This window comes from Eulemur rufifrons, chromosome 17, assembly GCF_041146395.1.
Source record: "Eulemur rufifrons isolate Redbay chromosome 17, OSU_ERuf_1, whole genome shotgun sequence".
Lineage (NCBI taxonomy): Eukaryota > Metazoa > Chordata > Mammalia > Primates > Lemuridae > Eulemur > Eulemur rufifrons.
In genome coordinates, this window is record NC_090999.1 from 7,707,730 (window position 1) to 7,735,406 (window position 27,677).

Here is a 27,677-nt window from a genome sequence, read left to right on the forward strand (position 1 = left end):
TCATTATATGATAATAAAACTATTTAATACAGAAAATATGCTGTTCTGCAGTAAGAAGAAGGTGGTAGATATCAGAAAAGAAACGAAAAGAAATGAAAAATACAACAAAGACCAAACATCCAACAAGCAATTATCAGGGATGCTAGCACTTCCTAGATAATTTGTGTTTTCTTCTCAATCCTACACATAGGTATCCAGTATTACCATTCATCCTCTGAAAAACATGATAAAAGATATAAATATACTCTTTCCTTTTTTTCTTTTTGTAAAGCAATAAAAATGTTCATGGCAACATATGTCCCAGAGTGGATTCAACATGTGCTAAAAATAAAAATGCTAGCCTCTGCACCCACCTGGCCACAATGTGATCTTCAAGTCTTTCAACATTCTGATTCCCCACTTATTTAAGGCACTTAAGTTCTTCTCACAAAGGAGGATTACATCACAGAGACAAGTAAACAGACTTTGAAGACTGTAATATGCTATGAACATATGTTTGTAATGGCAAAGGGGCTTAATATGGTCTGGTGTTTAATGACAAATAAAACTTTAGTAAATTCTCCCAAGTATTTGTATGCATATTTCAGAAGCTTAAAAGAAGTCAAAAGACTGAAAAAGTTTACATCATAAGCCATACTGCCAAAATAAATAATTGTATTATAAGCCCTAGAAGTTAAACACACTAGTCTAGCAATATTCACCTAGGAAGAATCAAAACTCATTATTTGAAGGAAAATGTAAAAATCTTTTCTTAAAAGAAGTAATACATTTTGAACTTGAATTTCAAATTTGGCATGTTTTTCCATTTAATGAGAACACTTTGAACATATTCCTTTATTTTAAGAAAACCCTATAAGAAAGTCATTATTGTTTTTTATACTCCATATATTTCACATGATGCCAGGTAATTAGTCTCTTTTATATTAAGCCAAAACAATCCAGTTCTGGTTCCAGAAATGGTTTTGCTTATTTTTTCTGTAGGTCTGAGCTTAGACTAATGGTATGAATTTTTCAAAATTAACACATATTTATGGCCAAAGCCTAGGATTCTTGAATATACTGAACTTGTAATTCATATAATACTGATTTGCATATAAATTTAAAACAAAATATTAGTGGCTGATATTCTGTTTTCCTTCTAACATTTCTTATCAGTGTTTTCTTCTTTTGGTTTATATTGGGCACTCAGTAAATATAAGTGACATAATCCATAACTTGAAAAGGTAAGAGCCGTGACAATATACTGAGAGAAGGAAAAAGGCTATAAAAGTGACAGTAACATAAAATGGAAAGGATATGCCATTTAGTAAAATAAAATGCATTTAGTACACAGTATAAAATACAGAGGCTAGGCTGAAGCTACAGAAACATAAGTTTGGTTTCTTATTAAGCCAAATTCCCCTAATATGAAAATTTAAAACCTTTCCATCAGAGACAAAATGTTTATTCTCAAATATACAATGTTGAATGCAAGCAATGCCAATTCCATTGTGTATGTTTCTATTTTAGCATTTCTTAAGAGTTTACTATTATTCTATTTCTATACACTTTCAGTAGCATGTCGAGAAAAATCATTTAAGAATAGAGTGCGTTGAGGTATTTTCTGAAGAATATTCTAGCCGTACATACCAAGAATACTTAAGGATTGGGGCAGATTTCAGGACCAAGATTATAAAGACTGCTGTTGAGATTGAAAACCTAGATAACCAGGACACTGTGCACTGTGAAAGTAAGTATACTTCTGATTTTTAGTATTTGACAGTAAACACTTACTGCAATTCACTTTTACCATAGAGGTTATACTAAATGCAATATTTAATGTGGAACCTCCAAACAGGTTTGAATTGTGCTGAAGTAGCTATCTCAAAGAAATACTGTAAAATGATCCCATTTTGCCTTTTATGTTTGTAGAAGTGATTCCTTTTTGCAAAAGAATCTATGTAACCTTCTCAATGCAGTACACAGGAACTGTGTGCTCTATCAGTGAAAATTCCTTGGGAGGAATTTTGAGTACACCACCAGCGTCAAGCCACCTGCCCTTCCAGAAATCTGACATTTATCTGCAGTGTTCACAGATGCAGATATATGTTTACGGGACTCTTTCAGCATAAATCCAATGGCTGTGAGTCAAACGTCATTTAACTCTAAGGGGACTCAAGCCCAACCTCAGAAGCAGAATCACTAAATCCCTTGCCACTGTTGGAATAAAGAAAGTGAAAAAGAAACAGACCTCAGTAACAATTTCCTTAATACATTATCTTCAAGTTTTTATCACTCCCCAGACAACTTCATCCTAGTATTTGTTTTCAGACATAGAGAAATGAAAGAAATATGGAACGTCTAAATTTTCAATTTTAGTATAACTTTGTAGGTGTACCCCTTTACAATCTGATAACAGAAATACACACGGTGAAAAAGCATGCTTCCAGTGAGACAATAAAATACGCAGACCATGATATTTGAAGTCAAATGATAGCATCTTCAATCCGCAGTTTCCACTGCATTAAAGAGGGCTCCGACAGTCTCTCCTACATCCTACCAAATACCTGAACTTCAAGCACGTGTAGATACTCTCTCTGATCAAAGGATCATCTTTAATTTTTGGTGTTGAACCAAAGAAGATATTGGACACTCATCGTAAATACCCATCCTCCAAATTGAACAAAACAGTACAAAACCCCAGGAAAGCCAATTCTCTCATACTCAGCCAGTGACATGAATGCAACGTGATATTAAAAAAATAAATAACAAATGGCTAAAGAGGTTACGAAACCTCCTTAGACATCATAGGGAAAAGAAAAAGGTTTTTACCCACCTGGGATCTTTCTGAATACTATCAATGGACGGGGACCTGGCCAAGGTGCCTTCGGGCGGGAGAGCAGGGCCGGATTTGCTGTATGGAGACTCAACAGAGGGACAATACTGCAGCTGTCGGTAGGGGTCCGCGTAATTGGAGGCTGGGCCGGCGGCATAGCTGGCCCTCTGGAAGGTGGCCGCGGCGGCATTCTGTGGGCCATGCTGGCTGCCTGTGCGCTGCAAGGGGACGGAGTCGACACCGGGGGAAGATGGGGCTAGGACAGGAAAGTAGGGACAAAGCAAAAAGTTGAGGACCTGTTCACAGAATTGGTTAACCAGGGCTAGGCAGGGGGAGGGGGGTGAGGGGGAATTACACACAAAAAATAGGGGTTTGAAAGAATAAAAAAAATTAATCCATCATATTTGAATCAATATAGTCAATGTTATCCAGTAAAATGGCAATTAGCTTGCTATTTTCAAAATAAACCTTTGAGGTGCGGGGTGGGGGGAAATGCACCTGTTGCATGTATGATCCTTAGCAACGTCCAAGAGAAGGTGTGTTCATCTGAAATATAAACTCTGGGTAAAAGTAAAACCCAGAAGTATATAGGGAATATTTTGTAAGGAGGCATGGAAAGTTAGTTCCTTATTGTTCAAGTTGAAAAAATTCAAAATGTGTTCAGGTGATGTTGCATTAACTTTATTAAGGGTGTAAAAAAAATTTAGTATTGTAGTTAATTTTCCTGAATAGAAGAAAATAAGGCAAAGTGTGAGGGAGTGTGTGTGTGGGGGTGGGGTGTGGTTCATACTTTCATAATTAGTGCCAGAACATTCAATGCAGGCCTGTTCTAGTTTCTGTACAGTAACTCCCAAAAGATTTTTACATGCCTCTTTTTCAAGTAAAGCTGTCATAGGAGCAAATACTCTTGGTGAAGAGAGGAGAAGGCAAAAACCAGTCCAACTGCAAGGCAGACAAAATAAGGAGCTGACTTCGCTTTTCCAAAAGTATTTGCATCTTTTCAATGTGTCTAAATTGTTTTGAAAAGATTTTACACCAGTTACTAAAATCAGTTTGACTATTTTCAAACTGTATTTCAATTTTTTTGTATCCTTCCTGGATTCTTTTTAGATCATTTCATGTCATTATTTTTATCCAGTTCTCAAAACATATTTGACATCTAAGGTTTGTTTGATGTATAGAATGAAAATAGCATCTTTCATATCAATAGAATATGACCAGTTATTAATTGCTCCCATTGTTAGCCATGGTTAATAGCAGATAGCCCACTTGCTTTCTGGTACTATATATCAGAATATACCCATATATAGCCAGTGTCTAGACGTGACCATTTATATCACGAGTGTTCTATAGGAATTATGTTTCAAACATAAATCACACTCTACCACTCTGACTCTCTAAGCATTTCTTAGTGGACAATGATAGGACTTGATTTACATTATGGGACATATGCCAAATCAAACACAAAAGAAATTATGCCAGACTGAGAAAATAATTGTTAAAAGAGGCTATGGAAATTGTGTCAAAATGCCAAAAGTTGCAAAGTGAGCCGGAGGAATACATTCTAATACTGAGGACTGTTAATTAAGAGCTCATGGCTCCTCATTCCAATGAACTTTCAATACTTCATTTTATAATAACTAAAATCAGGTAAGTAGGTTCTGGGACACAATGGAAATTAGAAACATATTTAAGAAAACTTTATAAACAAAGGCTGTATATATTTCCAGAGGAACAGCATTTTGAAATAAAGAGGGTTGCCCTCGTGTGTTAAGTCTCAAAACAATCAGATTAGACTAATAGGCATTAATTGCACAATAAAAATATCTGCTTTATGTCTTTATGGAAATTCTTGAGGATTTACATTTCCTCCAAAATATTACTAGCATGTCTAATTAAAATTGACATGTTAAAATTTATAAACAATATGCTTTATATTATGGTGCAAGGGGTTTAACATTTAGGCAGGGTGTAAACTTGCTCTTGGAAGAACAAGTATACAGGAGTAAACACAATTTCATTTTCTACAATAGTCGTGATAAGCTAGCCAGAAAATCAAGGGCAAAAGGAGAAAACTAAGTACATCTGCCATTTTTCACAGAGGTGCAATTTTGTTTTCCATTCAGGAAATAAAAATATCAACATTTAATCTTGCTGAAAATGGTTTTCAGAAAAGAACTCTTTTTCTATACAAAATTATTCACTATTAATACATTCGATACAATGATTAACAGGAAAGAAGGACAAAATGGCAGAGATCAGGAAATAATACTGAAGTCTAGAGAAACATTTTTGTTAAAAACAAATAGGGTAAGTAAGGGGAACGATGTGACCACCCACATGAAAAACTCTCAAGGGACCATAAATTAAATGAATATAACAAGAGAGGAAGAATTTAAGAAAAACACTGCCAAGTAGCAGACAAAAAATTGTGAATAATATAAAGGGAGTTGGTTCAAAATGTGAAAATAAGGTGCAAAATTCAATTAATTAAGCAGAAACAGGAAGGCGATATCTCAGTATAAGGAGGAAAAAAAGGTTGAGGAAAGTTTATGAATGCTATTTGTATTTTATTTTGGTCTTTTTCAGGGAAATAGGGGTCACATTCAGAGCCTGGCTTCTGAGTTAGAGAACTGGGTTCCTGTCCTGGCCTTTTGGTCAGTTCTTGGCATTGGACAAGTTAACTGAGCTCTCCAAGCTCCTGTTTCAGTGTTATTGAAGAGAACGAAATGGGATCATTGTTTGATTTAAATGCAGGGAAAGCATGAAATACCTAATACAAAAGCAATTTTAAACAAATGAGCTATTATTATTATTACTACCATTAGCAATGTTGAAATCAACTGATATTAGACAAGGGGTCTGTACAAATGGCATCACAGCAAAAGGTCCTTGCTACTGGGTGTCAGACTATATCTCCTTGTGGGTGCTGGGTGGTGTTTTAAGTTCTTTATTTGTATGAACTCATGTTTCCCCCAACAACACTATAAGAGAGTAAACATGTCATTCTCACTTTACAGATAAGAAACTGAGGCACAGAGAGACTGAGTAACTTGCCAGAGATCTACTGATACTGGTAAAAAAGAAATTCAAGCCCTTGCAGTTGGTTTCTAGAATTTATGCTTACAACCACCATGGCTAAGGCACCAGGTTTAATATTTCAAAGATGCCTATTTTACTAAATTACCTAGTATGGTGAGAAAACTTGGAAAAATGATGAGAGGCCTAAAATTAAGGAAAATGTGTACTAAAGGTACAGAGAAGAGATGGGTTCATAATAGGAAGTAACAAACAATATTACATTGAAAAAGTTATAAGAAATTGGTATATTAACTAATTTACATTATTTCTCATAAACTGAATTTACTGAGATCTGCAGAAAAAAAGTAGAGAAAAAACTATGTCAAAAATATGTAACTTTGTTCATTTCTAGGAAAATCAAAGATTAGCAATACATATAATTAAATTATTTTTATTTTAAAATGTTTTGAGTCTTAATCAGTGATATCACTATTATGAAAAAGGAGGTAGGGATACGAAATCTCAGACGGGTCAACAACTTTAAGGATGATCATATTAAAAAAAAATCACAACCACATCCCTACTTTTGGCCTCGATGAACAGCCCTTCGGAATCATCAATTCTGAATCCTTGGGTTTACACTTCTTTTAGGTCACAACAAATAACATAGATGATAAGAACTTCAAAATATAAAATTGGAATTCACATTGCCACTGCTATGTTAAAATAAATTGGACTAATCAAGACAATGAAAATAATGTAAAATATCAGTACAAACGGAGAGAAAAAAACACTAAATTAGAGAAAAGTTCATATAAACATACACAAGAAAATGTGCGAGAATCTAAGATATCGCAAATCAATCACCAGTAATGTAACAATGTAATGCTGTAGACTTTTTGAAGCAGATATAAAATAGCCTCATGAAATCATTATTTACTTTAAATGCATGACAGGTGTTAACTAATATGCAGAGAATATTAAATCAATGAGCTATTACTGTTATTACCATTCACAATGCTGAAATCAACTGGTATCAGAAAAGGGGATTGTATTTATGGCATCAGAGTGAAGCACCATAAGGATTCAGGGCTCACGTCTCCCTTTTTGCCCTGACTATTCAGACTGCAATGTGACGTATGCAAATCATGGCTCTCCATTAACATGGGTCCATGAATATTGGTCATAATATTAAAAGACTTTCCTTTAATGCAACTTTTCCCTTAACTTCTGTCCTGTTGAACAGTTTTTTCTTATTTGAGTTTTAGAGCTCAGTTGACCAAATCGTCGTCCTTGTAGGATTACTCCATCCAATTGAGGCTACTCACGGCAAACATTTGAAGGGGAAGGTGCTTCATCAGCTCTGTAAACACACTCCTCTCTCCTCTCACCTGCTCTGCAAACAGCCCCTTCTCTCTTCAATAAGCTCTTAGAACTCAATGAACTGTACCACTGGTCTCTTTGGGAGATTTAACAAGTAGCCTCTTCAGCAGCTGACTTGATACTTCAACAGACACCTACGCTGTTGATAAAATTATCTGTTTGTTTTCTGTAGAGCTATACAAATAAAGGGCTAGTCTATGAAGGAAAAATGAAGACATGTTCTATGTGTTATATTTGTTTGAAAGAGGGGAAGAGCCATCCTTTTCAAGGAAAGGAAACATTCTGCTTTATGATAGGTGATTATGTGCATTATTTACTTACAACAGAAAAAAGGAGAACAGAATAAAATATAAGAATCTGGGCAAATAGTAAGAAACTTGGGGGGGTGGATATAAAGTAGACTTCAACAAAGAGGAAGAAAAAAAGATTAGTTTTGTTTTTGTATTATGTATCTTTTCTTTTATATATATGTACACAGATAAATGTGAAAACATAAAACATATTTACACGTTATATAGATAAATACAAAATAAGCATATAATAAGGTAAGAACACCCCCTCTGCAAGCTCAGAAAATAAGAATGGCAGAGGTGACAATGGGTCCAAGAACATGGTCTATACCTTCTTAAAAAGAGGTCAACTCCATTATTTTAGGGATTAGGAATCTTTAGCACCCAATCCCACATATTCCCAACAGTAGAACTGCACCATAAATGTGTTCCAATAATCCATACTCGGCACACGCTGATCCATGCTACCTCAGTGGAAAAATATGCAAGGGCAAATTTAACATAATCTTTTAACTTCATATAGTATCTTTGTGGGGAGAGGCATTTAATGCATGATTATTAGTAGTAATGGAATCATTGTTATTGAAGTTGATGTTGTTTTCACTGCCTTTATTGGAAAAAAAGGCATTGAACACATCAGCACAGGCCAAACATACCTACAACGCTGGTTCTCAAACTGAACGTGAGATCATGTGTATGAATATATTGTAGATGCATTTGAAAGGGAAAATTATGTAAAACCCTATCCTTAAACAATTTTCAGTTTTCTTCTTGTTATATCTCTCAAAGAATTTAAAAATGCAAGCTCTTCATTAAGTCTTCACAATATAAATTAGCAGAAAAAATTCAACTAGTGATTACCGAAAATAGGATCTTGTTCAATCATCAGCAATAGCTACTATTTCTATTAATGTTACAGCTATGAGCAGTATAATGGACTCAAGTAGATTGGTAGAATTTGGTATAAAAATTAAAATGTAAATAAGTGGATAAATAAAATGGAAATGAAAAGAATCCACGTTTATTCCTACATATGTATGTGTTTATGCATACTTATAGGTATATTTAATGCTGTACATTTTGGTTACCCTCTAATTTAAAGTGTGTGAATTGGGAGTCATGATGGATGATGAGGATGATGATACAGTCATGCTTTTTTAACATTCTAATCATACTTTCAAATTTTAATGGGGAGGCTATGTTGCCTAGATATGAAGAAACGATGATAATAACTGCTATATTTATTTACAGCTTCCTGTTGTGCCAGCCACCATGTTAGGAGCTTAAACATACTACCTTAGCTAATGTTCGCGATGGTCTATGTGGAAGGTACTATTGTTACTAACACCACCCTCACTACTTCACCCATGAGCAGTAAGAACAGTGGGCAGAGAGGGGATGGAAATTTAGGCAGGGCCTGTGTGTCCTACCCTCTGGCTAAACTGCTGGGGACCAGAAGTGAGGTTATGCCCAGTTAATATACCATATACATTTTAAAGTATAATATGTTTGCAGAAATGCCAAAGAAGACTAAAAATTAATGTGATGTGCAGCGTACCTGGTTAAATTCCTATTACCTAGAAATAATTTTCTCTGTTTTAATATTCCTCAGAATCTGTATTGTCCTTTTCTTTGGCTTCTTCCTCAGAGAGGAATGTCACAAAATCTCCTTCAGCTAAAGACAGAAAGGACCCAGATGAAGGCTGTTGGTTAGACTTTCCCATACACATGGAAGGGGGCAGTTGGGTAGAGAATGCTAACACTTCCATGGTGGACTCACTTTTTTTCACCTTGGGTGGAAGGAGGGGACTGAGCAAACTTGTCACAGGATGAGAGAGAGGCAGGAAGGAGAGGCTGCCTGTCTCTAGAGAGCCAGGTGGGATGCATTATTCACATGGCTTCACAGGAGGCTCAACAACATGGAGCTAGAGCTGGGTGCAAGGACTGGTTTCCTGATGAACAGAATCAGTTGTGGAAAAAAATTTGCTCCACCTCCTTAAGCACTAAAAGACTACATCAAATACTTGGTACTATGCGGTTATGGCATAAAAGGTGCATGATGTTCTTTACGCATTCAAATAAGAAGCCTAAAAAGGAACTCCAAAGAAGCTTAAGTCCTCAGACAATTTACTGGCTAAGGCCCTGAAATTTAGGGACATACCCTGGAACCTGGTGGATTTGGAAACATAGGTCCTATGACCCTTTTTATTCTTAAAAATAAGCATTTCCATGTTGAGTGTAATCTATGCTATGTTCCTGATATATTCATGTCTCTATACATTTATGGCATTTCAAAGAACTAGAATAGTCATATAAGTAAATTTTAGAATAAAGCAAATTACTATGAGACCTAAAGGGAGAGAAAGACTGCAATACAGTAATAGTAGGGAACTTCAACATCCACTTCCAACAATAGGCAGATCACCCAGACAGAAATCAATAAGAAAACATCAGACCTAAACTACAGTCTAGACCAAACACCCCCATCAGACATTTATAGAATGTGTCACTCAACAACTGCAGAAGACACATTCTTATCAGCTGCACAGGAAATATTCTCCAAGATAGCTCACATGTTGGGCCACAAAACAAGTCTTAACAAATTTAAGAGGATAGAGATCATATCAAGTATGATATACATATAAAACTAAAAATCAACAACAAGAAAAACTTTGGAAAATTTACAAATACATGGGAATTAAACAACATGCTCCTAAAAAAACAATGGGTCAATGGAGAAATTAGAGAGGAAATTAAAATTTCCTAGAGACAAACGAGAATGGAAACACATTATACTAAAACTTGTGCGACACAGCAACAGCACTTCTAAAAGGGAAGTTTATATCAATAAACACCTATATCAAAGATGAAGAAAGACTTTTAATAAACAATCTAATGATACATATCAAAGAACTAGAAAAACAAAGACACACTAAACTCAAGGAAGGAAACAATAAAGCTCAGATCAGAATTAAATGGCATGGAGACTACAGAAGCAATTCAAAAGATCAGTAAAATAAAGAGTTAGGTTTTTCTGATAAAATGCACAAAATCAGCAGATCTTTAACTAGACCGAAAAAAAAGGGGGTAAGACAAATAAATAAAATCAGAGATGGAAAAGGAGACATTACAACTGATACCACAGAAATACAAAGGTATAATAAGATTATTCTAAACACTTACACACAAACAAATTTGATAGCATATTAGAAATGGATAAAATGCCTGGGCACATACAACCTACCAAAATTAAATTATAAAGAAATAGAAGATCTGAACAAATCAATAATGGGTGAGAAAACTGAATCAATAGTAAAAAGTCTTTCATCAAAGAAAAGTCCCAGACCTGCTGGATTCACTGCTGAATTCAAACAAACATTTAAAGAACTAACACCAATTCTCTTCAAACTATTCCAGAAAATTGAAGAGGAAGGAATACTTACTTCCCAGTGAATTTTTTGAGTCCAGCATTGCCCATATATCAAAACTAGACAAGGGCACCAGAAAAAAAGAACTACAGGCCAATATCCCTGATGAACATAGATGCAAAAATTCTCAACAAGATACGGGCAGGCCAAATTCAACAGCACATCAAAAAGATCATTCACTATTATCAAATAGGATTCATCCCAGGGATGCAAGGATGGTTTAACATATGCAAATCAATAAATGTGATTCATTTTATCAACAGAATCAAGGACAGGAACCACATGATAACTTCAATAGATGCTGAAAGGCATTTGATAAAGTTTAACATCCTTGGATGTTAAAAACTCTCAACAAATGAGGGATAGAAGGTATTATACCTTAACATGATAAAAGCCATAAATGACAGACCCACAGCTATCATCATACTGAATGGGGACAAGTTAAAAGCTTTTCCTCTAAGATCATGAACAAGACAAGGATGCCCACTTATAACACTTCAACACAGTACTGGAAGTCCTAGCAAGAACAATTAGGCAAGAGAAAGCAATGAAAAGCATTCAAAAATCAGAAAGGAGGACGTCAAATTGTTCCTTTTTGCAGATGACGTGATCTTATATATAGAGAACCCTAGGGACTCCACTAAAAACTATTAGAACTAATAAACAAATTGTAAAGTCACAGGATAACAAATCAACAGATAATCAGTAGCATTTCTATATACTAATAGTTAACTATCTGAAAAAAAATCAAGAAAACAATTCCATTTACAATACCAACAATAAATAGTAAGAGACCAAGGAATAAACTTAACAAAGGAGATAAAAGATATCTATACTGAAAACTATAAACTATGAAACATTGATGAAAGAAATTGAAGAGGATACAAATAAATGAAAATGTATCTCATGTTCATGAATTGGAAGAATTAATATTTTTAAAATGGCCATAATACCCAAAGTACTCTACAACTTTAATGCAAGTCCTATTATAATACCAATGGACAGTCTTCACAGAAGGAGAAAAAAATTAATACTAAAATGTATAAGGAGCCACAAAAGACCCCAAATAGCCAGAGCAATCCTTAACAAAAAGAACAAAGCTGTAGATATCACATTACCTGACTTCCAAATATACTCCAATGCTATAGTAACCTAAACAGCATGGTACTGACACAATAACAGACACACAGACCAGTGGAACAGAATAGAGAGTCCAGAAATACATTCATGCACCTACAGCCAACTGATTTTTGACAAAGGTGTCAAAAACATACACTGGAGGAAAGACAGTCTCTTCAATAAATGGTGTTGATAAAATTGGATATCCACATGCAGAAGAATGAGACTAGACCCCAACCTCTCACCATATACAAAAATCAACTCAAAATGGATTAAAGACTTAAATGTAACCTGAAACTATGAAACTACTAGACAAAAAAAAAAAAAAAAAAAAGATAGGGGAAACGCTGCACAATATTGCACTGGGCAAGAATTTTTAAAATAAGACCTTAAAGGCACATGCAACAAAAGCCAAACCAGAAAAATGTGATTACAGCAAACCAAAAAGTTTTTGTGTGGCAAAAGAAACAGCATAAAGGGACAACCTACAGAATGGGAGAAAATATTTGCAAACTATAAATCTGACAGAGTTAATTTCCAGACTATGGACTACATAAGGGCCTTACCAGCCAAAAAAAAAAAAAAAAAGAAAAGAGATTTAAAAATGAGCAAAAGATGTCAATAGATATTTTTCAAAAGAAGACATACACATGAACAAATGTTTAGGTATGTATTGAAACCTCAAATTTTACCCCCATAAATATATGTATGCATCATTACAATGTGCCAATTTAAAAAACAAAAAAATTTAAAAATAAATTCTAGAGCTTTTAGAATTATTAACAGACAGAGAATATCTGGTATTAGGGGAAGAATCTGCTAATGTGTAATTATAGATCCATAGTGCTGCATCTTCTGGTAATGTCTTCATTATTCTTAAATTCCATCTTTTGGTATTACATGAAGCCCCATTCAATGTTCAGTTGAAATCTAATCCGTGGCTATTAGTCTTCTCAACACTGCTGTGCCTAATGATGTAACAAAGTGTGAGGTGACATGCCTTCCAGTAACTGGGGTGTATTTCCAGGATAAATGCCAATCACACCATTTATCAGTATGAGTACCCCTAGTTGATATTCATCAACATTGTCCTCATTACTTATCTGTACAAAAGTATGACAATTACCATTATTTTTTAATTTTACTAATGAACTATTCTACTATCAAACATTGTCTTCTTTCAGCTATAATTAGGCTTTCTTTTTTGTTTTTCCTTTGAGAAAAGGTCTTGCTCTGTTGCCCAGGATAGAGTGCAGTGGCATCATCATAGCTCACTGCAGCCTCAAACTCCTGGACTTAAGCGATCCTCCTGCCTCAGCCTCCCACGTAGCTGGGACTATCAATACGCACCAGCACACTCGGCTAAATTTTTCTATTTTTAGTAGAGACGGGGTCTCACTCTTTCTCAGGCTGGTCTTACTCTTGAGCTCAAGTGATCCTCCCGCCTTGGCCTCCCAGAATGCCTGGATTACAGGAGTGAGCCACCACATCCAGCCCTGGACTTTCTATGTACACCATTTTAAGTGAGTTGACTAAGGTAAGCATCTGGAAGTTCTTTTATTGTTGTGAGATGATATTTATTGCTGGGCTCATTTAAAATTTCCAATTGGGTAATAATATCCCTCTGACTTTCTAGACCAAAAAAGGTGAAAACTTTAAGTTAAGGGGTCATGAAGGATCTTATTTGACTTACTCTGATTGGAAGCACTGGTTTCTATAATTTGAAGTAACAGCATTTAATAAGTATTAAAATAATAAACTGCTAATAATGCACATTTTTGTGGACTCAAATGATGATTTTAATTGAAAGTATTTTGATGCTAAGACTATTATTTATATAATTGAATATAAGTAGTTAAGATTTTATGAATATTAAGGGTCATATGTAATCCCCCTACAACTTCATTAAACACTGGCTATTCTCTCAGGGAATTAAGTTTTTTTTAAAATAATATTTTCTCCACATGTGCAAATATTTTCACCATATTCTTTCTTCTTTTTATGTTGCAGTACTTGTCAACCTCTTGAAGATATTTAGCGATTTTTCTCCTTGCAATGCAGCTGTGATAATTCTTTCTTTATTACAAGCTGACACATGCATCACGGAAAGCTTGTTTTCACCAATCACTTAGAAGAACATTTATCCAAAAGGAAATTCATGTAACTATCACCACAGCAGACGTTGGCCATTTTCGCTAGTTTATAAAGATGCATTTAGCAGGGTGTCAGAGTCAAGTATTTGTGTTGATCAAATAACTCCTAAGTTGACAGCCATTCATATGTTTGAGCTTGAAATAAAAATTCATGTTATTTAGTTTCTGCTTAATAGATTTTACCATAAGCAAATTCATGAGGCCCACACATTCCTTATTTTTCTGTACTCCTTATTGTACAAGCTCAGTTTTGACAAGCCTCATCCCAGATGAAATGTATATTTTATCTAAATAGACACCTTAGTTAAGGTTGTGCCTCTGTAAATTTCCATCATGAAGGAGGAAGTAAATGCCCAGACACTGGGCTGATGTCCTATAACACAAGTCTGCCATTCTGGTTGTGGTGCACACAGTTCTGCCTCCCCCACCAGGGCGGGGACACTGGTGGCCTCCCTCTCTATTGCACCCCCCTCATTTACTGGTCCTGCAAGACAGCAGTGGCTGTCATGTATGGTGACAGGTATCCTCTGGGACTCCAGTTGACCAGGGACCACTGCTGAGTCTCAGTGTGACTCTTTCACCTTCTCCCAGGCTGCCATATCTCTGGGACCGCCATGTTGGCTTCTGTCTCTCACTTGCTGTCCTCGGGCAGGTGCTGTACTTTCTTTCTGCCTTCCTACTCAGAGCACACCTGGGGCCAGGGAGGCAGGTGGGGCAGTCCTCAGTCTGCACTGTTCTCCTTGGTCTGGGTGGGGATAAAGGTCTTTGATTCTTGTCTTGCAGTGGCAGGAGTTACATCTGCAGTGAGAGGCCACCGATGACCCCCTTTAGACCATGTTCTCTGACACAGCCTTGGGTGATGGCACGCCTGCTCCACTTCATAAAATCCTATTAATTTCCTTGTGAATAATGAACTTGTTTGTATTTTTCACCATCCACAAGCTTGGAGTGGAGGAAAGGTGAGAGTAGGACTTGGGCACCCTGATCTCAAACATTACATAAATGTTCCTAAATACGTGCCCATGAAGACCTAACATTATGGTTGGGTAGTTTTTTGGATTGGCAAAGACTGGAGGACCTTTGTGAACACCCAAAGGTAGCCTATGGCCCTCTTCTGAGTTGGTGTCTGATATTGAAATTAGTCTTCACAATAAAGTAACAGGCATGGGTGCCTTACATATGCAGCCAGGAAGGAAGAAGGGATGGAGAAGGAAGGTTGAGAGGAGGGATGGTTGAACTTAAAGCGAAGAGCTGACTGAGAAATCCCCTTGGTGGGGAGGTTAATGGAGCTCTAACCGTCCTGTCTTCCACATCTAAAAGTTGTTTTCTGGTCTCTCTTTGCAGCTGTCTTCCTGAATATTTCTCAGCTCGAGAGCACTCTACTAGTCAGGTTAGCCTTAGTGGCATCTGGGGGAAAGGGAGGCCCAGGGATGGGCAGAGCAGGGCAGAGAGAGCAGAGCAACTGCAGGAGAAAGAGGGCTCCTGGGAGCCCGAGCTGGTGGAGAGGGCGGCTGCAGCACTGAGTGATCAAGGGTGGGTGTGGATGAAACACACCTTCCCATGCCCCCAGCCCCTACCTAGAAACAAGACGGAGGTCCCTTTCAGGAGGACAAGAACAGGAGAATGAGCAGGAACTAGACCCTTTATTTTGTGTATAACACAATCTTGAGGTATATGATATCAAGCAAAGAGAAGACACTATGTGTTGTTTAGTGTTTTTATCAATACTTTAATGTCTTCAATTTTATCTGGAGTATTCCATTTAGCCTTTAAGATACTACCTTCCACTACCATTTAATTTTTCATGTTTATGTCCTTCTCTGAAACTAAATTGAACATGCTTAAAGACAAAGAGATTCAATCAAGCCTCTTTGAATCTGACAATGCATCTAGCACACAGAGTGTCTTCAAAAGATATTATTGGATTGACAGGATATTGAAAGCCATTAAGCTCCATAAATGAAAATGAATGTATATTTATTTTGTTTTTTAAAGGATGATGTTTACAAACGCAGGGTCAACCAAGCCCAAGATCTAGGGCAAGACTGCCTAAGGATGAAGGTTTAAAGGTTGGCTCCGCACAACCTGTGTGACCTTGGGCAGATTACTCAACATCTCTGTGCCTCAGTTTTCTGATCTGTGAAGTGAGTAACCCTCCTTCCTAGGGTTGTTCTGGTGATTAGTAAACATATTCAAAACATTTGGAACAGTCCTTGAGAGTAGCCCCACGCCATATGCACTTGCTATTGTTTAAATAACCTCATCCTGTCTCACATGCTGGGTTCCAGGCCACCATCCAGTAACTCCCTGATGTGCAGGCAGGTCCACTTGTCTTCATTCCCAGGTGCTGACTCCTTGAGGGAAAGCAGCTGGCCTGCACCCTTCCTGCTCCACTTTCCCTAAGTACCACCTGAAAGTGCTTTAGGGGTTGAACTGAAGGAACGTCAGCTGGAGCCTATTACTCAAGGGCAGAAAGATAAACTGAGTCGCTCAGATCACCTCAGCCACCAGACTGAGCTAGCAGCCAGTGGCCTGGGCACTGTAGGTCTAACAGGCCTCATCAGAACCTGTCATCTTCTCCCAACTACGGGATCTGCTCTAGACGTCTCGCCTGGAGGCCTCTTAAAGGTCCATGCCAGGGGTCTCCACTGTGGGGGTGCCTACGACAGGGGGTGTGAAAGACGACCTCCCAGTATGGGGAAGAAAACCTAGCATGTTTCTTTATAGCTATTTGAGAACTATTTTTAATTTTTACTTTCTTTGTAATTTCCATCTTTATGTATGTTATAGTAGATGTAATCTAATAATATTGATGCCTATAGTATCCACATAAAAGATATGCCCACATATTAAAGGCATTTGCTCAAACACGCAGGTTCTGATAGAGACAGTTTCGGAGCTTGCGAAAGTGTGAGGACGTGAAATGAACTACATGTAGACACAGGGGCAGCGCCGGTAGGTACAGGGAGACAGTTTGTGGCTTTATGAGGAGCTGGAGAGAGGTACCTTCTCCTTCTCCACCTGTATTACCAAACTTCTGGAAATTTTAGTGATACAGTGTAAATTAGAATATTTCCATGAACTGACTCAAGTTCAAAGGTGCAGGCTGGGATGGGGTCTTGGACATCTGGAAATCACAAAACTCGACAGATCTCTGTCACGGTTGTTACTGGCAAAAGTGCCTGGCAAACAGGTTTCCCCTTTGAAGCACTTAGAAGACTCTGTTGCCTCACCTCATAGGAGGTAGGAAAGGAAGGAAAGAAGAACACTTGTTTATTCAGGATGGTTCTCCACTGATGGATGAGAGCAGGGGTCAGCAAGCTTTCCGTGTAAAGGGCCAGATAGTAACTATTCTCAGTTTTGCCAACCGTATGGTCTCTGTCACGGGTCCTCAACTCTGCCGCTGTGATGCTACATAGCACAGGGCGGTGGCTGCCACCCAATATCTTTATTTATGGACACAAAAATTTGAATTTCATATAATTGTCACATATCACAAACCATTATTCATCTTTTTAATTTTTTTCCCCAACCATTTAAAAATGCAATCATCATTTCTAGCTTACGAGCACTACTAAAACAAGTGGGGAGAGCTGGATTTGGCCCAGGGGCCATTGTTTGCTGACCCCTGGCTTGGAGAAAACACTAAAGTTTTAATTTGTTTTAAGTGTGGACTTCTTCCCTGTCTTTAATGTGACATAGGTGAATTAAGTTGTTTTTTTTCTTATTGCAGCTAGTTTTTCATAAAGTTCCCAGAAGTTTGTTAACAAGGGGTAATTCTAAGAGCATATGAATATGGAACAGAGATATGAACTGTTGTCAGTTTTTATTCCAATTAGATATTGAATGTCACTGGGGTTGTTATCCTCTTCTTTTATAAGGGGTGCATGGAAATAAAATTACTTTAGTTAATAATATGCAAAAGCTAAATGCTAAAGTAGCCCAACTCCAGACAGGAGATCTAGCAGGCTGAAGGTGAGAGAAATTCTGACAGAAGAATAAATGGGTATTCTTTTCCTTCTAATCCAAGGCATGTATTATTAACACTGGATGGCATTTATGATGTCAAAATTAAAATAAAGAGTATTTTGTGCCTTTCTTCCTAGGACATGGTGAAATACTGAAATGTAAATATCAATAATCAACTATGAAAGAAGCTTAGCTTGCTTTGATTTCAAAACATGTAATTTTGTATCATAATGCAGTTTAAGAAAATTGCTATGCTCTACTTTGTGGTCACTAGAAGTTCCAGCAGTCTGAGCGTGCAGAGATCTGTGTGTGGGTCTTGGGGGCAGAGCACCGGCTTCGCCAGCCTCAGCTCGGCTGGAGCCAATATGCATCATCAGCAGAGAAGGAGAGAGCTGTACCATCTGCAAACCAGCAACGCAACAGTTTCTGTTTATAATAAATGCTTTCTAGTAAGTGCAATTCTCGACATGTTTTTAATCATATCAATGTTATAGCTAAGTGTTCTCTAGCAATCTAATCATGACATTTGACCAATTATTTTGGAAATGGCAACATAGTCTTGAAAACACTTGTCTTTCTTCCTGTGGCCTGTGGTTGTGTTCATTTTAAAATATCTATTTAATCCAGGAGAGGTATACAGTTGATTGAACTACATGCAATTGCCAACATCTGACCTTCAAACAATTTCCTATGATTCAGCAAATTAGTGTATATGAAATAAAGTCTAAGTTCTCCTTCCAAAATATGCTAAATTTTTAGTAAATATGTTTTTTTCACCCAACCTTGTCAAATAGGTAGACTATGTTATTAAAAAAACACTTACCATCATAGGGCGCGTATATTTTATGTCCCATAAAGGACTGTACTTTCTTGGAGTACTTATATTCATTAAATAAGTTAATGTATAAAACATTAGTATTGTTTCTTTCAATTTTTCTGTTTGACAAAATGAGCTTACAACCCCCCGTGTACCTCCTTCTTTCATGATATACCGAGGTAGCTAAACTGGAGTCGTATGGTTTCTACCATCATCATCACAGACACTGCTGCGGGAAGCAGCTCAGAAAGCTTGTGAGGCGTGTGGACACACACGAACACCTCTTTCATTTGGGAGCATCACTCAGGCTCCGAGCAGGCCTGCCCGCTGTGGACGGCCACAGAGCAGGGTCCCGAGCACTCACCTGTGCTCGTGCGGTAGGTGCCGGTGTGTGCTGGCGGCACAGGGTCCCCCTGGCTCTGGCTGAGACTTCTCATAGGGGGCTTCTGATAGACGCGGTCTTCATAGATGGGGTCTATGTGGTGCTCAGGGGACTGCAGGGCCCGCAGCTCCGGACCCAGGTGCCCATGCTGGCTGCTATATGAGGCTCGGGACCCAGCTGAAATAAATGAACAGGGGACATTAAAGCCAGACCAACATTCAAATAGAACTTGTTTTATGAAAGACATATTTGATTTGTGTGTGTGTGTGTCGAGGGAAAAGAATTGCTGAAATCTGCCAAAAAAAAAAAAAAAAGCCAAATGAATAACATGAAATGGCAGAAATACGTCAAGCTAATCAGCTTATCGGCCTCCTCCAGCTGCCTGGCTCTGCTACCAAACCTGATCTCACTCTAAGGATGATAATGTTCCTGAGATAAATCCACACAGAACAAGACCAGGGAAACCTCGTTTTTCTCACAGCCTAATGAATGTAGCTGGGTTCTTCACTAAGGGAATCAGGCAGACAGTCAATCCTAAAAACCTCTTATTATCCCATAGTCCCTGCCCCTTAAATTGTACAACAAAAATTATTATAAATGATGGGCAAATGAATAAGCCACAATGGCAAAACTATCTTGGTGTTGTTCCTGAGAACTGAACTAGAATTTGTTTCCATCGGCACTTTTTCTCTGGACAATGGACAAACTAAAATGTCTGGACTTACAGCAGCCTAAATCCCCGAGGGAAGCAGATATCAAAGAAAAAAAGTTTTCAAATTACATTTTCCTCTCCTCTGACCCTCCAAATCTAACCATTTTGCATTTACTATTCATCCCTCTGAGAAAGGTAAAAATGGTTGTTCCTAACTGGTGTAACCTATGAATTGAGGTTACACATCACTCGGCTTTATAGTATTTGTAAATGTCACTTATTTGTGTCACCTTGCATAGCCTGGGAAGAGGTGATGCTTGGAGGCGATGCTGCAGACCATAGAACTATGAGATGTCTTTACAGGCAGGATGCTTCTGCACACCAGGAAATAGACTTTAATGAGGGCTGAGAGGCTGGGTGGACAGACAGGAAAGAGGACATTGATCGAGAGCCAATATTTCATCCGAGGTACAGTTAGAACCACCGGAGCAGAAATGTCCAGGAATTATCCAGGTCGGGGCAAAGGAGATGGCCATGGGACATCAGGGGGAGGTGGTATCTTTCCATGGTGAGCAGAGACACAAACAAGAACCAAAGGAGACTAGAGCTGATTTTAGGAAGGAGCCTTCAGCTGAGTCCCTAAACTAATGCCCACATGGCATGTTGGGATTTAACTGACAACTGTCTTTTAACAGCCCCGATTTGGAGCTCTCTCTCCATTTCTGCTTAACAGGGTGGGTGTTGGAATTCCTTGACCTCGGCTGTGTCTGTGGACAGCTCTACCTCTACCCTGTGGGGCCAGCCTTCACCAAGGGTCACTTTAAAGCCAAAGTCTTCAAATGCTCCATGACAGGGCTGCTTTGTCAGTAACATATGACCCAAGGTTCGAATATTCTCATCTAGAATATTTGAGGAAAAAGCCATTCAAAAGTTTTGCAACTGCCAACAGATAAATGTTGTACTGGTATAATATTTATCACGGGCTGCTTTAAATTTAAGTAAACAGAAAACTGCATTTCTGAATGATGGGGCAGTGCTGAGAGCTCTATCAATTCAGTGTTGATAAAAATCACTGAGTGTTTTGAGGAAAGGAAAGGAACAGGGCAGGCAAGTTCCTTACCTTTCCTTTGGCTAGTAATTAAATCAATTCTGATTTGGATCGCATTCCGATGAATGATAGATTCAAAATAATTGTTTTGCATAATTAGGTTCATTGCATCTGATTTGTCAAATGCCAACATCACACTGAATATTATCTCAGCCATATATTTTCCAGGAATATGTTTAAGTACAATATGCTTTGAGTTCCTGCTGTCAATTTTCACTCCTGAAGGTTTTAATAATATTGCTAAGAATTTAAAAGTGGAAAAATACATCATTCTATCCAAATGTTAGTTGAATAAAAGTTATCCATCACAGTAGATTTAGAGTTTCAACTTTATCAATATTCTTTCATTCTACACCTCAAACCACATCCAATGATGACCAGTGAAAGAACCTGCTGAACTTTTAAGCGGTGATATGATTTTAGGGCATATGTGAAAATCCTCTTGTTACAAGCATTTCCTTGGCATTACAGAAGTTTCCTTAGTACCGTAAATCAAATTAATGACCAAGGGTCCTAGACAAGGAGCAAGGAACTTAAGGTAAAGTCTCCCTCTGTGGTTATCAGACTTTCAATGTGTTGATATTAACAAAAATATCATAATTATTAACTATTTGAACAGTACACTATACTTTTTTTTCCCATTAGCATGCTCTTGGTAAAACTATAAGGTCAGAGGGTTTCCCAGTTAAAAAACTTGTGCAAAATACAGTTGCATATTTAAGCATTATGCACAGCACTGAATGAGATAAGGCATTTTAAAAGGAGCATTATTTACACTTCTTTTTATCCATTGTGATCAAATTTCAATTGCTCATGGGGTGGGGGCGGCCGCCATTGGCAAGAGAGATGGAGAGAACTGCAGAAAAGAAGAGAGGCCAAAGAAACAAAGGTTCAAAATGCCACTGCTGGAATTCATGTGTTCCACCACCCTGGCTCAAGAAAGAACATATCAAATCCATACCAACAAGGCCTATTTGTATTGGGGGCAATTTTGAGAAAAAAATTCTCCACATAACCTCTTCTGGTTGGGAATATGCTAAAAAATTTCATTACATGGTGTATACATTTGCTGATTCAAAGAAAATGCAATTTTCTTTCATCATTCTGGTCTATTTGACAGCAAGTCCTACGCATTGCACCGAACTCAAAACACCATTCATGAGCATTTACGTCTTTGCCAGGATCCGGAACTATGTTATCGTAACAAGAAAACATACTGGAGAAATGTCACAAATGTCAAGGCCAAGTGTTCTCGCCAATTATTTTGGTGGAGAACAATTCTGGGAACCTGACCTTGACAAGACCACGCAGCACGGCAAAGCCCGATCACAACACGGACGAGCCAAAGAGAAAAGGGGGCAGACCCCACGGACCAGACCAGCTGCCTGGACAGTTTCCCTGCCACTGCAGAGATAATGTCCTGCAAGTGTAATACCTGTCTACACAGCATGTCATGACCAATTACTGCAACAATTCCTATGTCATCCAACATTAATATTTCAATTTTACAATGTGGTTTTGCTCTTCCTATTTCTCCCCTTCACATGACAAAGTTGGGGTCTAAAGAGCTCAGGCACTGGGAACGTTCATCTATCATGTGTTTCTGAAAATGGACTTGAAGACTCACAGCTGAGCCACGGCTGCTGGCTTCAGGCTAAGAGAGATTTCGTGATGCAGGAGGGACAAAGGATGTCAGGATTCCCCCACACGTGCTCTGTGCAGGCTGTGACTCCTACAGGTTCAAGAAGCCCAGGAGGACTGGGGAGAACCTGCAAGCTGATCTGCGGCTGGGCCTGAGGCAGTTGCTGTACCATGTCTCATGGGATCTCGAGACATTTCTTCACTGCCACCAGGGATGACTTGAACGGATGCTTGGACGGCCCAGAACCCAGGTGACTCCTGACCACTCAGCGGTGGGGTTGGTATGGGGGGAAAGAGGAGTTCAGCCCTGTGGCAGACGGGGAGGAATGGATTCTAGGGGCTCAGAGAGGTGGGCAGACTGGACCACTAGAGGATGGACGGGCATGAGAGGCATCCCCTGCTTCCGTGCTGGTACCTTTATTCTCAGGCTACCATTTACAAGCACAACTACTATGAGGAAGCTTGAAATCATGGCTAACCACCAAATCCTGCACACAGATGTGGCTCTTGCCTGTTGATGTACAATGTTCAAGAGTCTGAGGCAAACATACACATATCTAAAGTAGAAATTTTTCCGCTGTTTCTTGTGCCAGTTTTACCCAGAGAATGTGAAATAAGAAGATGTGAAATTGTGTCACATATCAGTCTCCAGCCAGAGCTGGATGAACCAAGGAAAGTCATCAAAGCTCTTTGATTCCCAGTTTCCTCAAGCGTAAACACAGAGACAATAATCTATGCATTTGTACAACGCTGGATTATTGGAAGACCAGAATGAGAGAGATCATGTGTGAACATGCTCTGCAATAGATAAAGCAACATAAAAATAGGTGTTCTCATGTATTTGATCTTAGAATCAAGAAATTATGTCAATGCATACAAATAGATCTTTTGATTTGACAAAATAATCAAATACTTCTTCACATAAACTATCCAAATTTCAAAAACAACTTGGAGACTTAATTTTGGAATAATCTAAATGGCAATGATTTTTCTGGAAAAATCATTTTTCAAGGAAAATAACCATGAGGCTGGAAGGGTTAAGTGTGGCTCACTGCCTTACTGGTGAAGTACCACACACCGTATTTTCACCGGGTCTCAGAATCCAACAGGCTGTGTTTTCACTTGACCAGCAAAATGACATACTTACTATTTTTAGAATGATTTGTAACTAAATTTTTATGTGTTAGATTTTACATCTGTGGTTTACATTGAGTGCGTGGGCAACTTCTAGGAGTCAAGGACATCATGGTTCTCAAGACAGACAAGGTCCCTGGCCTTGAAGATAAGACATCACATTCAGGCAGACAGAGATAAGGATAACTGAAGAAAAATGAGGTAGAGTAGAAGGAGAGGAGGGAAAGTGTTAGGAGGTTGTACTGTTTGTATAGGGTGGTCAAGAAAGTTTTTGAGCATGTGACATTTTAGCAGAGAGCTGCATGTGGTAGGAGGATGAGTCTGACCAGAGGAACAATATACTTCTCGGGAGGAGGGAATCAGCAGCAGTACCAAGGGCTCTCTCTGTAGGAGATTCATTTCAGAATATTTATAGAAGTAGTTTTATTAGTGTCCATTTAATTGGTATTTTCTTTCAAAAGAAATGCCAGTAAGTATATGAACTCTTTACGAATTCATACTAAATTGTGCTAACTGAAGAGACTTTTTTTTTAACTCAAAGTTTCAAAATCACAGCAACCACATTTTTGTCAAAAGGATTTGAAACATTAAATGGGAGATCACACATAACAACATTGTGAGAATTGCATGACTGCAGATTCAGCTCCAACTACCCGGACTTTTTTTTTGCATTTGAAGTTTCATTCCTTAGAATATGATTAATTCTCGAATATTAGTGTATTCCCTAAAGAATCCTCTAGGGAACCTGCTGAAAATGCTGATTTCTCAGTGCAAACCCCAGGAGACTCTGCTTAGGTCAGTCCATGTGGGGTGCATCAATGCTCACATTTTAGTGAGCACCCCAGGCTCTTGATCACACTGTGAGCCACCCTGCCCCACAGAAGGAGAAAAAGAGGAGACAGACATGTTTAAAAGAAAAAAAAAATAAGCATTTAATATGTTACAACCCTCAGTTTATCATTTCTTCCTTTATTTAAACAATACTATTCACTACCAGATTATGCCAATTACTGTACTAAGTAGAACAAAACAGGCCCATGATGGCTTTTATTGGAACCCATTCATATTGTTTTATTTCTATACTCTATGATCTATGACTTTCTAATCTAATGCAAATTCACCTACCTCTAAAGGAAATGCATTTTTGTATGTTTTCATTTTGAAATATAAATCATAGGTTATTAAGAACATACTACCATTTAACTGGTCCCTTCAAACTTGACGCCCAGTTTCAAATGCTCATTTGCAAAGAAATGGAAGGAGAAGAAGAAGGGTCTAAATGACACAGTTGCCATGTGGCCTAAGTGAGCAAGCAGGCTGAATGTGTTTGTGAACAGGCTGCAGAGGTAAGTTCTTTCATTTCTAAGATAAAGAGCTGTCTTCGGAAGGAAAATGCTATGAAGGGAAGTCCCAAATAGAATCTAGGAATTCAGGTTTTTAAAAAATTGTGCAATCAGTTCATGCATTGGTATTTATTAATGAAACTACATTTTTGAAGGGCAGAAGAGAACTTCTATAGAGAAGGGTGGAGCCTGGAACAGAAGCTGATTTTTCCCACAGAGATCTCTGCTGCTGTTCCTCTTTTCTAGACACCCCGATTTCAGGGGAATGTTCTCTGCTCCTATTTCATAAATCCCAGATTTTAGTATATTATACCTACTTAGTACAGCTTGGTTGCTATCAGAAATAGCGAATACTCAGGTGGTCTCTGGCAACATACAAAAACACAGAGGGATTTGTTCCTCTAACTTTCTTGACAAGGTTTCCAATACAATTTATTGTCATTATTAAACCTCATCACACCTTTCACCAAATGGATACTGTAATCTATTGGGACTCAAATACTTTTCAGTGACAATCATTTAAAGGCCAGACTTACTGGTCAGGACAGCACAGAGTGTCCATGTGCTCTGCTCCCCTGTGAAAGCATATGTCCCCTGTCCAGTGCTTTCTTTCTAACCACAGGCATTTCTTCCCAAGCTGTTAGGAAAACAGGCTACTTTTGTTCATTTCTTTTTGTGACAGCAGGCATTTGGAAATTAATGAGATAGTGGTAATGGGGTATAATGAGTAATGTGGAGTCTGGTATCAATATTTGCATTTTTACTTTTAGCTGAAAGGTTGTGTATCTCCAAAGAAATGGATGGTGTGAACTATGCCACAGCTCACACAGCTCTAACTTAACAAAGAGCTGGTGGGAACCTATTTGTCCAAGATGGTACTGGTGTCAGTGAAACACACTAGATAAACAGTGGCAGTTTGGCATCTGTCTCTGTATCTGTTTTGGATTTTTTTTTTTATTTCAGAGTAGCTGGAGAGCAGCTCCAAATGAAGTAGCCATGTATTTTGGTATTTCTCAAAATGCCACATGCATACGAATGACCTGATTGAAATTCAGGTTCTGACTTAGTAGGTGTGAGCAAGGGCCTGAGGTTTTGCATTCCTAGCAAGCTCTCAGGCAACACTGGGGCTCCTGGAGTGTGGACCACCCTTTGAGAAGCCAGGACCTACTGGTCTAGCTGTGAATATGTATCTGGTTGCTAGGAGCCCTGGAGACAGACATATTAATGCCATGGTCTCGCTTGCCTTACTAAGCAAACAGGAGTGGCCTCAACTAAGGCACAGGTCAAGGGGGTAGGTGGACGTTGGGTCTCAGCAGGTGCCCATCGGCCCATGCTGGGCATGCACACACTGTGTAAGATCATGACAACGGGTGAGCATTCTATCGCGGGCTATAGGGTGACTAACCTTAGCTCTGGGTGACTTAGCCCACACCAGGAAGGCCACAAAGGACTTAATGAGCAGGCTAGCTGGGAGGAGAGTCACTTCAGAGGGAAAAAAGGCATCTTTCCATCTACAGGATGGACTTTTCAGATATGCGCAGACTGGAACATTTTTGCTGAGATGACAGTGTTTCTGAGCTGACTCTGGGGCAGCAGGTGTCTAGGTTCCCTGCACTGCCATAGCACACGCATATGTAGTGCTTGTCAACCCTGGGAGAACACGCATGGTATCATCTGGAAGATGTTTTAAAGAATATTGATGCTGTGGCCCACTCCAGACCAGAATCTCAGGGGACGAGCCCAGGGAATGGAATAGTTCACTCTGCAGGTATCTCACAGCAGCAGCCTAGTTCTGAATGGTTAGGGTTAAAGCTAGTACATTTAGGCTAGATGTAGGATCTTAAGGAGCAAGTGTCAAGGTTTGGTCCTCAGCAGGCCCCTTAAGGCTAGAGCTTCAGAATCTTCCTAGAAACATCCATTCCTGAATGTGGGGGAACGGAAGAACTTCCTTTACAGGGAGTTTTAGTTTCTGAAGTTTGCAAGAAAGCAGTGATTCCTTTGTGAGCAGAGAAAGCAGGGCATGGTTTTTGCCCCTAGCCTGCTACATTCTGTGCTGCAATCAGCCCCTTGCTGGGCCGGCCCTGGGAGTGCCCAGGTTGTGGCCATGCACAGACTGCAGGACACGTCCTGCCTCTGCCTGCTGCCTTCCCTTCAGGGGGTCTCTGGAAAAAGGCCTTTGGGCTTGGATCAAGTGTGATGTCTGGAGTGGGGAGGTTGTGCTGTGAAAATCATGTGTGTCCTCTGAACTCTAGCTAAAAAGAACTTCAGTGTAACCACTAGTGTTCAAGTGAGACAGTCCGGACTGCAGCTGGGAAAAGGGCCCCAAGAAAGACTCTACCCAGTCACCCCAAACCTTTCTCAGCTGTAACCAAGTAAAATAAGAAATTGGGAGGGTGGGGAATGAATTGTGGATTGCAATATC

At 38.7% G+C, this 27,677-nt stretch overlaps 1 protein-coding gene across 8 annotated transcripts in view; it reads right to left on the reverse strand.

Annotated features, from left to right (window-relative positions):
• The window catches only part of CTNND2 (catenin delta 2), an 826,820-nt gene that overhangs the window by 315,938 nt on the left and 483,205 nt on the right, over window positions 1–27,677 (reverse strand). For all 8 annotated transcript variants that reach the window (XM_069491984.1, XM_069491978.1, XM_069491981.1 and 5 more), the window contains 2 exons: window positions 19,360–19,554; window positions 2,816–3,071 (listed from right to left, as the gene is read on the reverse strand). In XM_069491984.1, coding sequence (XP_069348085.1) covers window positions 2,816–3,071; window positions 19,360–19,432 — 329 coding nt within the window. In that variant the 5' untranslated portion in view covers window positions 19,433–19,554. The remainder of the gene's footprint in view (window positions 1–2,815; window positions 3,072–19,359; window positions 19,555–27,677) is intronic.